Source organism: Agrilus planipennis, unplaced genomic scaffold, assembly GCF_000699045.2.
Source record: "Agrilus planipennis isolate EAB-ADULT unplaced genomic scaffold, Apla_2.0 scaffold185, whole genome shotgun sequence".
Classification (NCBI taxonomy): domain Eukaryota; kingdom Metazoa; phylum Arthropoda; class Insecta; order Coleoptera; family Buprestidae; genus Agrilus; species Agrilus planipennis.
The window spans coordinates 545,600-561,414 of record NW_020439401.1 but is presented as its reverse complement, the minus strand read 5'-3'; the positions used below and the strand labels follow the sequence as shown (position 1 = coordinate 561,414).

The following is a 15,815-nucleotide window of genomic DNA, read 5'->3' as shown; positions in this document are numbered from 1 at the left end:
ACTTGAGTGAGCGATGCGTCCGCGTGGACAGCTGCTATACAATAATACATTTCCATTTACCTCCTTCTCTATATCCATACAAAATAGCTACCAAACAAATAAAATTAAAATTTTCTTTTGAAAAATGAAACCATTCCATCAGTATTTTCTTATGACGTTGTCACGTTCAACTATCGTCAGTAAACCGACTTTACAGACAACCGATTTTTTTTTACCTTTTTCGAATGATCTCTGTACAATATAAATGCCTGCGAATAAAGCCACATTTGAAAAAGCATTCTTAAAGAAATACACAAAACCTTTCATTTTTATACGCATATATTAATGAATTAAATGTAAGCATAAGGTAAATTTTATTTCTCTAATACTGGAAGAAGCCACTCACCATCAAATACGAATAAGGCTAATACTATATGTATAGTAGGTATTACTTACAGCTGCAAAAAGATTTTTCTATAGGTAGTAGTAAAAACTATGCATTGAAAACTATATGTACAACAAGTATCTAATAATTTTGAGAAGCGTTGTTTTTACTTACAATTATTAAGAAATTCTGTACAAAAAAGAAATGCATATTGAAACGATCTGTACCTGGTCTTCCGTTTCTTTGTAGAGATCAACTTGAACATCAGGCGATGTTGGTCTACATGGAATAATAGCCTTTTCGCCTGTTACCACGTTTACGTATTCGTTGTCCCGAGTAACTGCTAAATTGCTTTCATCTATAACAAAAAAAGACTTTTACTAAAGTGCTAAAGAAATAGATGCATACAAAAATGTAAATTTATCATCATGTCGTCAGTCCTAAAACTAGTTGGACACGTACCTCCACTCTATCCTATCATGAGCTAATCAGTTCCCTAAAACTAGAACAACCCATATCCTTAACTATTTGCGAACAGTAATTTAATCTAGGTCTACCACTATCCCTCCTAACGTCCGTTTCTGCCTCTAATATCTCTGACTAAATGTTCATGCCTGAGAAGATGTATCTTACTAACCTATATCGCCTATTTCTTATTGACTTCCATTGAGTCCTCTGTTCTCCTAGTTCTTCAAATACTGTCTAACCTTCTCTGTCTACGGTATCCTCATTATTCGCTTCTAACATTATATTTCGAATGCTTCTAATCTTTTTTTTCCGCCGAGCCCACTGTCCATGTTTCGCACCCGTACAGCGCTGTGCTACAAACATACACCTTTAACAACCTTTTTCGAATTTCTAAATTAACCGTTTACAAGAATAGAAGTAACTACTTTTTATTGAAGGCGACTCGACCCCACTACTTCTAATTTTTCGTCTCCTGTCTTTACATTCGCTCTTTTCCTACTTCTTCTTCCTCTGCATACCAGTATTTTAGCTTTACTTTTATTTATTTTCATTCCGTACTGTTTTGTCAATACCGCTACCATTTTATTAAAAGCTAACTCTAAGTCCTGCTTCCTAAATGCTATATCATCTGCAAATCTAACCATACTAATCTATTGCCCCTGTATGTCTATCAAAAAAGTTATAGTACCAAAATAAATTGAGCTGAAATCTGAGATAAAAGTAAGAATTCTCAATATTCCAAATTATTATCTGTCTTGGTTAAATTTTAACACTCACGATAAAAATCGTTAGAGGACATTCTTCATTAATAAGACACCAGCAACTTTTGTTTGCGGTTGCGGTTAGGTATAGGAAACAAACATTTATATGTAAGACTGTCATTTACTACATAATTTATAAATATCCGCAAATATCTGCAATGACATTTCCCCTAAGTAATCTACAATTTTCTTCTTTTAATTTTTCTGAATAATACATATACCTATCCGAGTGAAAAACTTAAAAGGAAAATGTTATAACGACATTGTTCCTCTTATACTCTAGTTTTTGGAAATCTCCCTTGTGTTCCAAAATTTGTCATATAAATGTCATGCAAATTGCTGGCGTTAGAACCATTTATAAAACAATTGAATTAAATCAGTCGAATGTAAATGGATCGAAGCGAGCCATTTCCTCGAACCGTACAATTGAATAAATAATAACAGATATTCCGGGAGGTGTATTTAAGGGCTTACGAGTCCCTTTTATTGGTACAATCCCTTAAGGGATTTCATCGATTGGAATAGCTGCATCTTCTCAACACCAAAGGAAATTACTATTTATTTTATAATACTTGGTTGTGAAACATAATTCCAGGGAGCTCAGAATCGAATTAATTATTGTATAAATGTATAATATTAAAATTCAGAGACACATATGTTGTAATTAATTCTAATGCAATTTCATCCGGTTTAAATGTTTTCCAAGAAGTAAAAGATAATTGAAGGGATGTTCCCAAATAATTATTTCTGGCATTAGCATTTTGCATTTGAAGATTAACACAACTAAACGGACTTTATTTGTAATCTGACGTTTATTTTTAAATAGGATATCTCCCTGCCACGAGAAAGCAGAATGTTGGTGGATTTTATGAGTATGAAATAATTAAATTATGTTAAGCGATCATTAACGGTTATTAATTTATGTTTGTTCTATTGTTGTGAGGGAGTTACAAAGAGTTTTTAAAATAATATTTGAATGACCAAACAACAGAACTAACCGAACTTATGTTTGATAGAGAAGGTAGATATATGTTGCTACACAACATCTAAAATATTACAGAAAAATGCTTAGATAACGAAAATCAGAAAAATGCACTGATACTATCGGTACCACGTTTACATCTGTAGATAAAACACGTACGTTGTACAAAACTAGAAACTTAGAAGTTAGTTTCCGTAAAAGCGCAATAAATTGTTGTGAAACATCGTAAAGAATCTGGTCTTGTAATAAGACTAAATAAAAGCGGATTGGAAAAATGTGTTGTATTTTGTCTGTAAGTTTACAGTTAACTATCGACAGCTATTACAATACTGCAGTTAAACGAAATTTATGTCTTCCTTCGAATGTTTCGACTAAATGCAACTTAAACGAATTTAAATATATGTCCATTTAATTACGTCCAAATAATTACAACAGCAAATTGAGAAGCCTTCCACACAGGAATTTTAAGTTATTCTTATGTTGATTCAAAGATTGGTTTAAGCACCATTAGCTAAAATTCAATAGTTATTTAATTACCAATTTTTAGGTAATTAGCAGTTCATTTCTTTAATTTGAATTTTAATGCAAACGAAACATCTAAACCTACAACAGTTTATTTAGACCACTGCCCTTTATGATTCTATCATGAATTCCTAAAGTAAAAATGTCTTAAAGATTCAAGTGGTCAAGAATGTTTTTTCTCCTAAGACTAGTTGGACACGCACCTCCACTGGTTCGTATCCTGAGCTAATCTTCGCATTTCCCCAAAACTAAAAAAAAACCCACATCCTTAACTATTTGCGAACAGTAATCTAATCTAGGTCTACCTCTACCCCTCCTAACTCCTGCTTCTGCCTCTAATATGTCTCTGACTAGACCTTCATGCCTGAGAAGATGTGCTACTAACCTATCTCGCCTATTTCTTACTGACTTCCATAGTCCTCTGTTCTCCTATTCTTTCTAATACTTCTTCATTTCTAACCTTCTCTATCCACAATATCCTCATCGTTCGTCTGTAACACCACATTTCGAACGCATCTAACCTTTTCTTTTCCGCAGCGCCCACTGTCCATGTTTCGCACCCGTAGAGTGCCGCACTCCAAACATACACCTTTAAAAATCTTTTTCGACTTTCTAAATAAATCGTTCGCGAGCACAGAAGTAACTTCTTTTTATTGAAGGCGACTCGACCCTGCGTTATCCTCTGCTTTATATTCCTACTACTCCTTCCGTCCTGACTTATCTGACTTCCTAGATACCTAAATTCAGCCACTTTTACTAAGTTTTCGTCTGGTTTCTTTACATTCGCTCTTTCCCTACTTTTTCTTCTCTTGCATACCAGTATCTCTAACTCCTCCTTGTTAGATGCTAATAGTGCTATATCAGCTGCAAATCTAAACATACTAATTTTTTGCCCTGTATATCTATCCCTATAGTTTTACTGTTTTTAATGATTTTGTTTGACTCCCTTCCTAATATTTACTTTTCTACATTGTAGCTCAAGCTCTATTACCTTTGACGAACAAATAAAAACTTTTGCTTATTTCAGTGTCTTCGCTAGATAGGCAGGTGTAAAATCCCGTGTCGAGATAGGACGCACTCGTTATTTGTAAGTAGGCTGTGTATTTGCCACCATCTTTTGAAAACGTTGTAGTAATAGTAGACGATTTTCCGGCGAGATCCTGAAACAAAATGACGCGATATTTACAATTATTTCAACAAAAACTATAAAGAGATCAACTTACTGTTGAATTCGGGTAAACCCAGCTGACCAAATGGGTTCCTTCGCATACGAAAGTGACGTCGGTGTTAGCATTTATAATTAGTTCGTCTTGATTAGGAAACGTTATTTGTAAAGCTCCCAGTGACGTCGAAAACCCTGAAGTAAAAAGAAGTAAGTTATAACTTAATAATGATGTAGCTAATTACTCATTTAAATAATTAATTTACGTTAAATGAGAAACGTTTGTTTTGAAAATTTCCATCTACCTGATTGGCTTAAGTGAATTTATATTCAGTTTACAGAAAAGTTAAGAACGCCACATTTGCATTATGAATATTTTAGCGACGCTTATATACGCTTACAGTAAAACTCGGCTTTAGCGAACTGGAACAATCGATACGTTACTCTATCAGAAAATTAAAAAAAAATAAAACTATGTATGATTACACACTTATTGTTTTACTTTGTTTGTGTGTAATAAAACAAAAAATTGTCAAAACATATATTCCTTTTTTTAGGAATCAGCGTAAAACACAATCTGCTATTTTAATTCTTCTTACTACAAAGTATTAGAAAATATCACAAATAGCGCGGTAAAAGCCATCTATAGTACGATGCTACATTTTAAGATTACGTAAGCTTCAACAAGGGTCCATTTGTATGGATATCTACTTGCTGAAACGAATCCCGGCGTAGATAACCTCAACGTGATAGGCACGTTACCTTGATCGAATAAAATAATTTGAAATGGTCTGTATTCTGTCGAAACTGCCAGACGCGGATCGCGATTTCGATCTTTTTGGATCTCATCAGTGCGTCGCAGACAGCTCCGACAGAACACAGACCAACTTTTACTTGCTGTCTTAACAGTGCGTTTTAGAAAATACCACTAATCCTAAAGTGTAGCATCGTACTACAAATGGCGTTTACCGCGCCATTTGTGGTATTTTCTAAAACGCACCGTTAAGACAACCGGTAAAAGTTGGTCTGTGTTCTGTCGGAGCTGTCTGCGACGAGCTGATGAGATCCAGTTTCGATAGAATACAGACCACTTCGAATTATTTTATTTTATACAAAGTATTCATAAAAATTATAGAACCTTGATTATCTCTTTTGTAGCAATGGAACTCTTTTTAAATTGTAATAGGTAGTTCTTCCTCGATTAAATTCACCCAAAAAATAAAAATGCCGTTAGATGAAATTGGTAAATAGTATATCTAAAAAGAATAATTTAGAATTTAGACATCTAAATGTCGACGTTTCGGTCAATACTATTTTTTGACCCTTATCAATATTGTTCAGTACTCTATAAAGAAGGAATTAAACATTAATTTAATAAAGTAGTACTGAATAGTCTTGATAACGGTCAACAAAATAGTATTGACCGAAACGTCGACATCTAGAGATGTAAATTCTAAATTATTTTTTTTCGATATACCTACTGTTCACTAATTTCGCGTTTGGCATTTTTATTTTTTGATTGGATTAATCGAGAAAGAAAAATAACTAATACAATTTAAGAGAATTATACAATTTTTATAGATGTAAGTATAATTCTAACATTAGAAATTCGCATATCATAATTATTGTATTAATTATACTCGGAATGCGTACTACACATATTTGTGATTAGTTCACAACCAGGCAGGAAGGAAGTGACCATAATCTGAAAAAAAACTCGACGGTTTGCTGTGGTGTTGGAAAATTTAAACAACTGGAAATTTTAAATGGTTTCGTTTCTAAGCATTACATTTGATAAGGATATTCTCTATTCTATTGAATAGAAAATGCATATACTTTTTGTATAGTAAATTAAAAGAAGAATCTCCTTGACGTACATACTAAATATAAGCATGATGTGTACACGGATTTGTGAATTGCTAAAGCGGTTATAAGTAATATGTAAATGAAACACTAGTTTATTTTAATACACCAATATTCGTGTTACTTTTTGCATAAATGTAACGCTATTAGAAACCGTCTAAATGGTTGTAGTTTATTGCTTTTTCAATTTGAGAGAAATTTATTTGGGAGTTTTCAAGTACATATGTTTTTATTTGATGGTGTGTTATTATTTTCGACGAAAATATCAACACAGTTTCAGCATCAGCTTTGCAGAAGCGTTTACAGTTGAAATGATTTGTTAGGCGTTATCTGGAATTAACAGAACAGGGAACTTTTATCTTCCCAACTTCCTTCTCCTTATCGAACCACTACATCTTATTAAAACCTTACATTATTTTTCTGAGCCAAGGGTGACCCTTGGCCAAAAATAATACGATATTTAACAGAAGAACAGGTCTTAAAGATAAGGGAATTTTTATATTTTTGTGAAAACGATTAACGCGTTTAGGTAACCGAATCTACAGTAATGTAATATTAATTCGATCAACAAATTACACGTTAACGTTTTATGGGATAATAGTGGGTGGATGATAGATAGTATTGTATAAGGCGGTACTTAAATAATTGTTTATTTTTTGATAAATAAACAAATAAAAACACACAAATACAGTAATATTAAATAGAGAAGCGGACATAAATATCATTAAATGGAATAATAAGAGGAATCGTTTTCGTTTGGGAAACCAAATATAAATACATATGCATACTACGGGTTTTAATTATTTGTATTATTATATTGTACATCCAGGATATCAAACGTAGTTTTGATATTCAACTAATTTTAGTAAGTCGTATCACCAGAGGAGATGACTGCACCAATTTCCATTATAGTCACGTGTACTTACGCTGGAACATTTAAATTCTGTATCGTTTTCATGTAACTAAAATAAAGTTTGAACCCCTATAATTTTTTAAGGGGGTGAGACCGCCGCAAAGCTTTTATGGTACAGTTGTGGGGGAGACCTCCTATTTCAATCCCCCCTGCCCGTTACCGTAACTACTCCTTATTTTAAAAATTAATTTTGCAACCGAAGTTTTAAGACTTTATTTACGATCCATTAATAACATTTCTTTAAAAATATTAGGTAATTACAAATATCCTTCTTGGTGCATGTTTCTACTTAGAACAAGTAATTCAATACTTGTTATGGCTCGTCTTTTCGTCAAATAAAATTTGTGTCGCCGAGCCAGTTTTCGTATTGACACAGCAACATAATCGATCATTTGTACAATTTATTAATATCGAGGAAGCTGTCAAAAGAGGAGAAGTATGGCACGTGAACGTACCCAACAGTAGATGTAATGCTCCTAAGCTCGTAAAACTGTTAAAGCTCTTCGTCTTTGACATAAAAATTAAATTTTAGCCTCCAACCGAGCGCTCTGTGTGTGCTTTAGATTTTTATTGAATGGATCCGGGCAGATCCCAGTCACATTTTTCAATATGAATTATGAATGTGTATAAGCGGCGTTTTCTAACTTAATGCCGATATTTCACAATCCTATTCGGAAAATTTAAAGAAAATGTCAAACATAGGCCCACAAACGTTTTCTTTTCTAGATACACTATAATTCGAAAAGTTTTCTAACTCCAATGTTTTTTTGTTCGCCTGTTTTACATTTATAAACATTTGTAAACTCTTGAACTTAAATTTATCTATTTCTCTAACTCAAATTTTTCTCGGGATTCAAGTGCAGGTTTTACTTTATAAATCGTCCCTTTAATTCAATTTTTTTTAATTTCCTTTGGAAAAATCAGCCGATTAGAAATAAAGACATTCACATTGCTTGCAATAAACGGACAGATCATCAGCATTCAAACCTTTTTGTAATTTGGCTAGCAATATTTCAATTTTGAATAAACCTTTTTATTTAGTGCGGCCCTTACCATAATTGAATCGAGCGTTGATGTAACTCAGTCAGAGTATTTTTCATTTTAAATTTTTATTCGTTACGTGAAGCAGACGCTTAATGAGAAGCGAATATTAATGAACGTGGAAAAGAAGCCGAAACTTTAGTCGTCTGTGCTACGAGAGGATAATAAAAAGTTAAAGTATCGCATACTCTTGTTTTTGAAGTAATTGGAGTGTGATAAAGGTTTTTAAATTTATTAAGGCCATTAACGGGATTATTACCTCATACGTATATGTTTAATCGGGCAGTGACAGGTTCGTAATTATTAATACATAACTGAGAATCGTTTCTTAGCTACCAGCACGTAACAGGCTTCTTTTATATGAACAAATTCTTTCAAAATTTTTTGACGTGAAAACGACTCATGCGGCGTTACCTCGTTCTGAGGCGTTCCATTTAAGGCTTGAAGTGCAAGCGAGAGCGCGGAACGAGCGACAAAGAGGCACAATCGGCCTCCGCGTTCGGCAACGTTCGACATCTGTCTCTCTCCTACTTGAGTGAGCGATGCGTCCGTGTGGACAGCTGCTATACAATAATACATTTCCATTTACCTTCTTCTCTATATCCATACAAAATATCTATCAAACAAATAAAATTAAAATTTTCTTTTGAAAAATGAAACCATTCCATCAGTATTTTCTTATGACGTTGTCACGTTCAACAATCGTCAGTAAACCGACTTTACAGACAACCGATTTTTTTCTTTATTTTCTCTCATGTATACACTTATAATTATTATTTCATCACTTCCTGCTTTCAAGTCAATCCTTTTCAACTCATCATTTATTTTTTTGATAGTGATTTCTTTGTTTAGCGAGCTTTTTCTCAACGCTGTGACCACACTTCCTTTGGGTCTTCCTTTTATTCTCGTGATTTCATTTCATTTTGTTTTTAGCTGTCGCTCTAGTTGAACATCCTTTTTTTTTTCTATTGACGCCTCGATCACATTTAATATGTCGTTTTTCCTTAATTCATCCCAATCCTCTTCGTCTAAACCATTTATTTTTCTTACGTTCCAGAATATCACTTGCATGTTTTTCTTATAGTTATTCCTGATCGATGATTCTATTCTTCTGTCTTTTCTTACGAAACCATTTAGTACTACTTTTACTCCTAGCTTTTCCTCCATCCATTTCTCTAAGTTTTTCTTATCCTTTATGTCTGTTCCGCTAATTATTACATTCTTTTTCCTTCTCTCTCCCTCTCTAAATTTTCCATCAGCCATCTCAGCCCCTTATCTGTTTTATCGCCACTTCAGGCGACTCATAAGCGTCTGCTTCCATTTTCTCATCTTTCCTCTTCCACTGCTTTAATTTTTTTTTTAATTTCTTTTATAGTTCCTGTTTCGTGGAAATGCTACTTGTAAATTTGACAAGAGCTCACTTTCTCTAATAAACTTTTCAATATTTTTTAACCGTATATTAACCAAAAAAACTATATACAACTTAAGGAACACTTAACAATTAACACAGAAAAAGAAGAAGAATTAATTTAACGACATAACTTAGCTAGGATAGATAAAAATTGAGGAGACTTCACGAGAGCTTTTCGAACACTTGTTTTTGTACCAAGCAAGTCAATTTATAGAGTTCAACCAAAATGGGGTAGGGGTGGTATCGCCACCCTCACCTCTTTTACCGAAGACACTTTGATGATAATAATAATAATGAGGTTCTAGGACCTTGCGCGAACAGTTCCTATTGTTTCCTCAATTAGTGTGATTTTTTGTTCATATGTGTATATCTTCTTTTCTTTTTCTTCGTTTTCTTTTTTCAAGCTTTCGATGTCCCGTTTCATTTAATTAAATTCCTGCTTTATCCTTTTTTCCAGGTTTATAAATTTGTCTTTCAAACCATCGTTTCCCTTCTTTATTTTTCTGTTTTAATTGTAAAATGATGCCCAAATACGAATTGTTGCCTACTATTGTTACTGCTAGGCAGCATTTAATTTAATTTATCAATTTTATAACCTACATGCCTAGCTTAAGCTAACGTGCCTATCACGTTGAGGTTGGCTACGCCGGGATTCGTTTTCAGCAAGTAGATATCCACACAAGTGGACCTTGTTGGAGCATACGTAATCCTAAAATGTAGCATCGTCCTATAGATGGCGTTTACTGCGCCATTTGTGGTATTTTCTAAAACGCGCTGTTAAGACAGCAGGTAAAAGTTGATCTGTGTTCTGTCGGAGCTGCCTGAGACGCGCTGATGAGATCCAAAAAGATCGAAATCGCGATCCACGTCTGGCAGTTTCGACAGAATACATACCATTTCGAATTATTTTACATGCCTATTGTTATTATTATTTAAGATTATTATACTACGAAATTAACAGACAAAAGGTTTTCTTCCTTCTCACAAAATAAAACCCTGGGACATGTTGTTCTTGTTATATTAAACGACGCCACTGTATTAATAGACAATCGATTTGTAGTATTTCTGATCGTACTTGATTTCCGTGATTAAATTTTTTTCTTCGATTGTTTAATGAGAAAACTGGAAAATTATTTCCACGAGTAGGTATTTACGTGGAATTATTAAGGTGTGCACGTTTGACGAACGCGTACGAACTGCACCTACGGTCAAAGGCTTTTATAATCGGCCGTCAATTTTATTGTAGAAAAACTATGCAGTTACTGACCCTCCTGGAGGTCGTTACACTAGAACTAACACTAACGTTCTATTTTATATTCATTTACTTATCGCAATGCTTTGCGATTAAGTGTCTTTTAAATAATTTGCAACTTTTTAGCCAGGCAATGTTTATATATACATATATATTTGGTACCATTCATGACCATATTGTAGGAACTCAAACCTTTTTGTGACTATCTTATTTTTTTATTTTCGGTACAGCCGATAAAAGAGGAAAATATGATTTGGGTGTACAACTGATTGTCAATTGTTGTGAAATACTTGTCACCGGGTCGGTTCGTTTACGTTTTTGTATGCTGTTTCACTTTTCTTAAAAGGTAAATGAACGTCTGACTCATCCATTGAAGAATCTTGACACAGTTAACAATAATGGTAGTAGTCGTGGCGTCTATAGGTAATGCCTTTAAACATTCCAGAACAGGTATTTCAAGTATCGTAAGGTACTGTTCCATTGACGACAAACTCAAGCAGCATTTTTTGTAGTTATCAAGAACTTTCACAAAAATAATAATACAAAAGTAATTAACTTGGATATCAACAAATAATGTAACATATCCGAGATGAAGTTCGTTTAATTCTTAGCTAATCAGAATATATCTAGATATAAGAATAAAAATAGACGAAGTTGATGTATTTTCTTTTCTTGACGTTTCGAGGGCTTGACATGCAACTTCGTCAGGCAAATGATGATTGTGGTAATACATATCAATATTGGCTTTTTCATCAACATTCGCCTGATGAAGTAGGCAAGTCAAGCAACCGAAATGTCGTAAAAGATCAATTTGTCAATATTGTATACCCGTTCTTCCACCTGGTTCTCAATTGATTAATTGGGAATTCAGTAACGCATATCTCGTAAAATCCACATTTGAGAACATGGCCCAAAATTCAGTCAACACATCTTTTTAAAATTGTAAAGCTAATTCTCTGCCTATAGGTACTAAATTTTATTGTATTGCGGTCCCCGTTTTGCTGTAAAAATTATTAATTATAGTATAATTACGATATCAGTTAATATTAAAGTTAATAATAGTATATTATCGTATATATAGAATATTCTTTTTATAAATTACTAGCGGCATCGCTCGCGTTGATCTGCTAAATACGTTGGTCAAAACTCATCGACGACTACATAAAAGTATTTTTTTCTATCCTTCGGGAACAGCAGTTTTTCTGGATAAAAGGTACCCTATGTCCTTTCTTGTACCCCTGACAATGAGTGTACAAAATTTCATGATGATTCGTTGAGTAGTTTAGTCGTGAAATGGTAACAATCAAATTCACATTCGCATTTATTATATTAGTTAAGATTGAAGTGGTATTTGATTGATAGTCCTATATACTCTGCTGTCTTCTAAAATGAGTTTCTTTATATCTTGTTGATTCTTATAGTCTGTGTTGATAAGTTAATATTTACGAATTATCCATTCTTGTGGTAAATCTATTCGAGTTATCAAAGTCAAATTGTGGTAAACTTCATTTAACCACCTAAACGAACAAAACAGCAACAAGTTTAACGGTTAAAGATTTCGTGAAATATTTTACATTCGCGGATCGCGATTTCGATCTTTTTGGATCTCATCAGTGCGTCGCTCCCTTGTGTTCCAAAATTTGTCATATAAATGTCATGCAAATTGCTGGCGTTAGAACCATTTATAAAACAATTGAATTAAATCAGTCGAATGTANTTCTAAAATGAGTTTCTTTATATCTTGTTGATTCTTATAGTCTGTGTTGATAAGTTAATATTTACGAATTATCCATTCTTGTGGTAAATCTATTCGAGTTATCAAAGTCAAATTGTGGTAAACTTCATTTAACCACCTAAACGAACAAAACAGCAACAAGTTTAACGGTTAAAGATTTCGTGAAATATTTTACATTATTTACCATATTACTATATTCAATTATAGTTTATGATTTAAAAAATCTGTATTAATTTATAACTATTGTTTTTCAAGTCATTTAAAGAATTATTCACATAGAAGTTCAAACGAAGAAAAAAAGTGCTGAAAATTAAGTGATTATTACTACTTGTTTGCAGTAAATTTATTTAAGTCTATACAAAGTAATTTAAAAGTAGATGCAAAATGATCTTTCTCATCAGTAGTGATATCATCTTCATTTATTAAACGTTTTGCTATTAGCATCGCCACTTGAAATCGTTAAAACGTATTAAATTATAGTCGAGATGGTTTAAAATAGCTTTGTTGCTTCAAAAATTGTTCTATCTTTAAAATTGGAATACCCATCAATTTGAAATAAAAATTCCATACTTTCTTAAACAAAAACATACTTTCATAAATGTTTGTTTTTAAATATATGTCTTATTTGTTAACGATACTCAATTAAATTGTAGGAAAAACTTAAACTTAAGAGTATCTTTCTTTATTTTGCTATTACCAATTATCTTTTTTCTCTTTAATATTTTTAAATATACACATTATCTATATTTATACGTAATGCATTTAAGCAGTTTAAAAAAATTGGATTTTACATTTAAACGCTCTCTGATTTTATTGTTCTTTGAACCTTTCGCGCTAGTTTTAATAATAAATAACAAAAACCCCGGCGAATCCATTTGTGAACAGGTAAACATACCTGTTGTGATTCATTAATTCTGATCATGATCATCTAAGCGTTGTAAAGGTCACATACACACATAAACATGTAAAAATGTGTGACAATATTCCTATAAGAAATAATATACAATTACTTGAAAATGGAAAATTTTAATTGTATACATATTTCGGTCTGATCGGTGTCACGTTTTGTAAATGTAATTATTCAGTGCCTTTGCAATAAATGTCTAAAATTATTAAAGACTTCAAACTTGTAACTTTCACTTTATTTCATTGGTTCGGTTACAGCAAACACCTGTATGCAATCCCATTATAATTATATTATAGCGCATGTACAAACTTAAATAATGTTTTTTAGTCACATATTTTAAGTTAGGTTTTGAAAACGCAGCAATATTTACGTTTAGTATATGCTCAATTTTTATTTCTAATGAATCTTGTCGGTTCCAATTATTTATATTTATTTTCGATATCTATGCAAACGATTTACGATAAGATACTAATGTTTTCCTGTCTCAATCGCAGCATTTTTGAAAAGGATATGAAAATGTTTACATGCTTTACCTTGGAGTAGAAATATTAAAAAAAATGAGGTTTTGAAAGGTAGTTCTCTTATCACAGCCATAACAACACTACATTTACAATAACACTACACTTTTCTGTGCAAAACCGCATTAACAAAATCAAACCTAAATTTTTGTGTTTCATTTACAATCGCATTGCGTTCACAGTTTAACGTTTACAGCGCATATTCAACAAAGTTGACTGAGCCACTGACTGATTCAGACTGTCTCGTAATGAGTAAGAGAATGCTTGTTACGAGTTGAACCTCAAAAAAGGAGTGGTACTATTATCATATTTGTTGTTCTACAACCATCTTGTCACTATATAAATAGTAAGTCAAGTTCAAATTTTGTTGTTGTTACTTGAGGATGACAACAACTGAAGTTGAAACAGATTAAAGTAGTCTAAAGGATCACACTGTAAAATTGTTTTAACGTGAAAGTTGTGGTACAAAAAATTATATTTTATNATTTAGCCAAATTTGGTCCAATATTGGGGCAGCTAAGCATTGGCCTGCCAGTACTGATCCAAACTTCGATTTAATTGTCAAGTGTCAAAGCTAGCAAATCATTATCGGCTAATATTAATTCAATTAAATTCGAAATAGATAAGATCTAAATTTTACCAAAGTTACATACGTAAGTAAGTTAGGTAAATGAGAAGCAGACAGAGACCACATAGATAAAGAATTTGTGTCACCCTGTAGGTATCATTACTAGTGCCTGCTGTTTTTCCTACAACATTATCACTAACATTACTTAATTTTCCTCAAATTACATAGAATTACGAATAGTTTTTTGCAAATAAATAAAGGAGCATTTAAAAGCATTTACAATAATTACAATATATTATAACATAATACTGTTTACGTATAAAAAGCGGGTGTATTGTCATTTTTGGACTAGAACTATAGTGTACTCTTTTAGTAAGTACCAAACATGCTACTATATGTTTCCTTTATCTCAATGTTGATAGTTTTCAAATTTTAAAAACATTGTACATTAAGTGGTTATCTCCCGATAACTAGCTAAAGCTTTAAATAGAGAAATCTGTAAGCTTACAGTTGTTTTCACGAGTACTCAAGAAAATACTAGATTTTTATTGAGGAATTTTGAATTATTATTTAAAAGCTTGCTGATGAATTAAACCATTTCCTTAAATTGATTTCGTATTTCGCTGTAAGGGTCCTGTAAGGTTATAAAACATTAACTGATAATGAGTTATACAATTTACTCACATTTATTTGAATGCGTGCCTATTTACATTTTTCAATATGAATTATGAATGTGTATAAGCGGCGTTTTCTAACTTAATGCCGATATTTCACAATCCTATTCGGAAAATTTAAAGAAAATGTCNTTTTATTGAGGAATTTTGAATTATTATTTAAAAGCTTGCTGATGAATTAAACCATTTCCTTAAATTGATTTCGTATTTCGCTGTAAGGGTCCTGTAAGGTTATAAAACATTAACTGATAATGAGTTATACAATTTACTCACATTTATTTGAATGCGTGTCTTTATTTAATTTTGAAATCAATTTCATCCTATAACATACATTATTAATTAGAAATTTCGAATTTATTTGTAACTTATGGTATTGATTCTATTTGATTATTATTTTTCTTTGCCTTTGTAGCTAGAAAATAAGAATAAAAGATGCTTTTTAATTTCATATGGAAAAAATTAAATTATCAGTATTATTTGTAGAACCAATTAAGGATGTCGACATGTCAGTTTTAGCATTTCCAGTTGAGAGTTCATTTTAGTGTAACGTTTCTCTGACTTCATACTTCAAACAATTGACATTCATGTATTCAATATGTTTTTTCTAATTTCTTTAGTTAAATGTACCTGTGCCTTTTTGAATTTTTTCGATATTCTTTTTATTTAAGAGTGTG

The 15,815-nt window shown here is 32.2% G+C and overlaps 1 protein-coding gene across 1 annotated transcript in view; it reads right to left on the bottom strand.

Moving 5' to 3' along the window:
- LOC108737760 (vascular endothelial growth factor receptor 1) overlaps positions 1-14,156 on the bottom strand; it is a 29,109-nt gene extending 14,953 nt beyond the window's left edge. Inside the window, exons 1-4 of the mRNA XM_025978934.1 lie at positions 13,915-14,156; positions 4,321-4,454; positions 4,089-4,257; positions 592-722 (exon numbers count right to left, since the gene is read on the bottom strand). Of these exons, the coding sequence (XP_025834719.1) occupies positions 592-722; positions 4,089-4,257; positions 4,321-4,454; positions 13,915-13,975 (495 nt within the window). The 5' untranslated portion in view covers positions 13,976-14,156. The remainder of the gene's footprint in view (positions 1-591; positions 723-4,088; positions 4,258-4,320; positions 4,455-13,914) is intronic.
- Between the last annotated feature and the right edge of the window lie 1,659 nt (positions 14,157-15,815).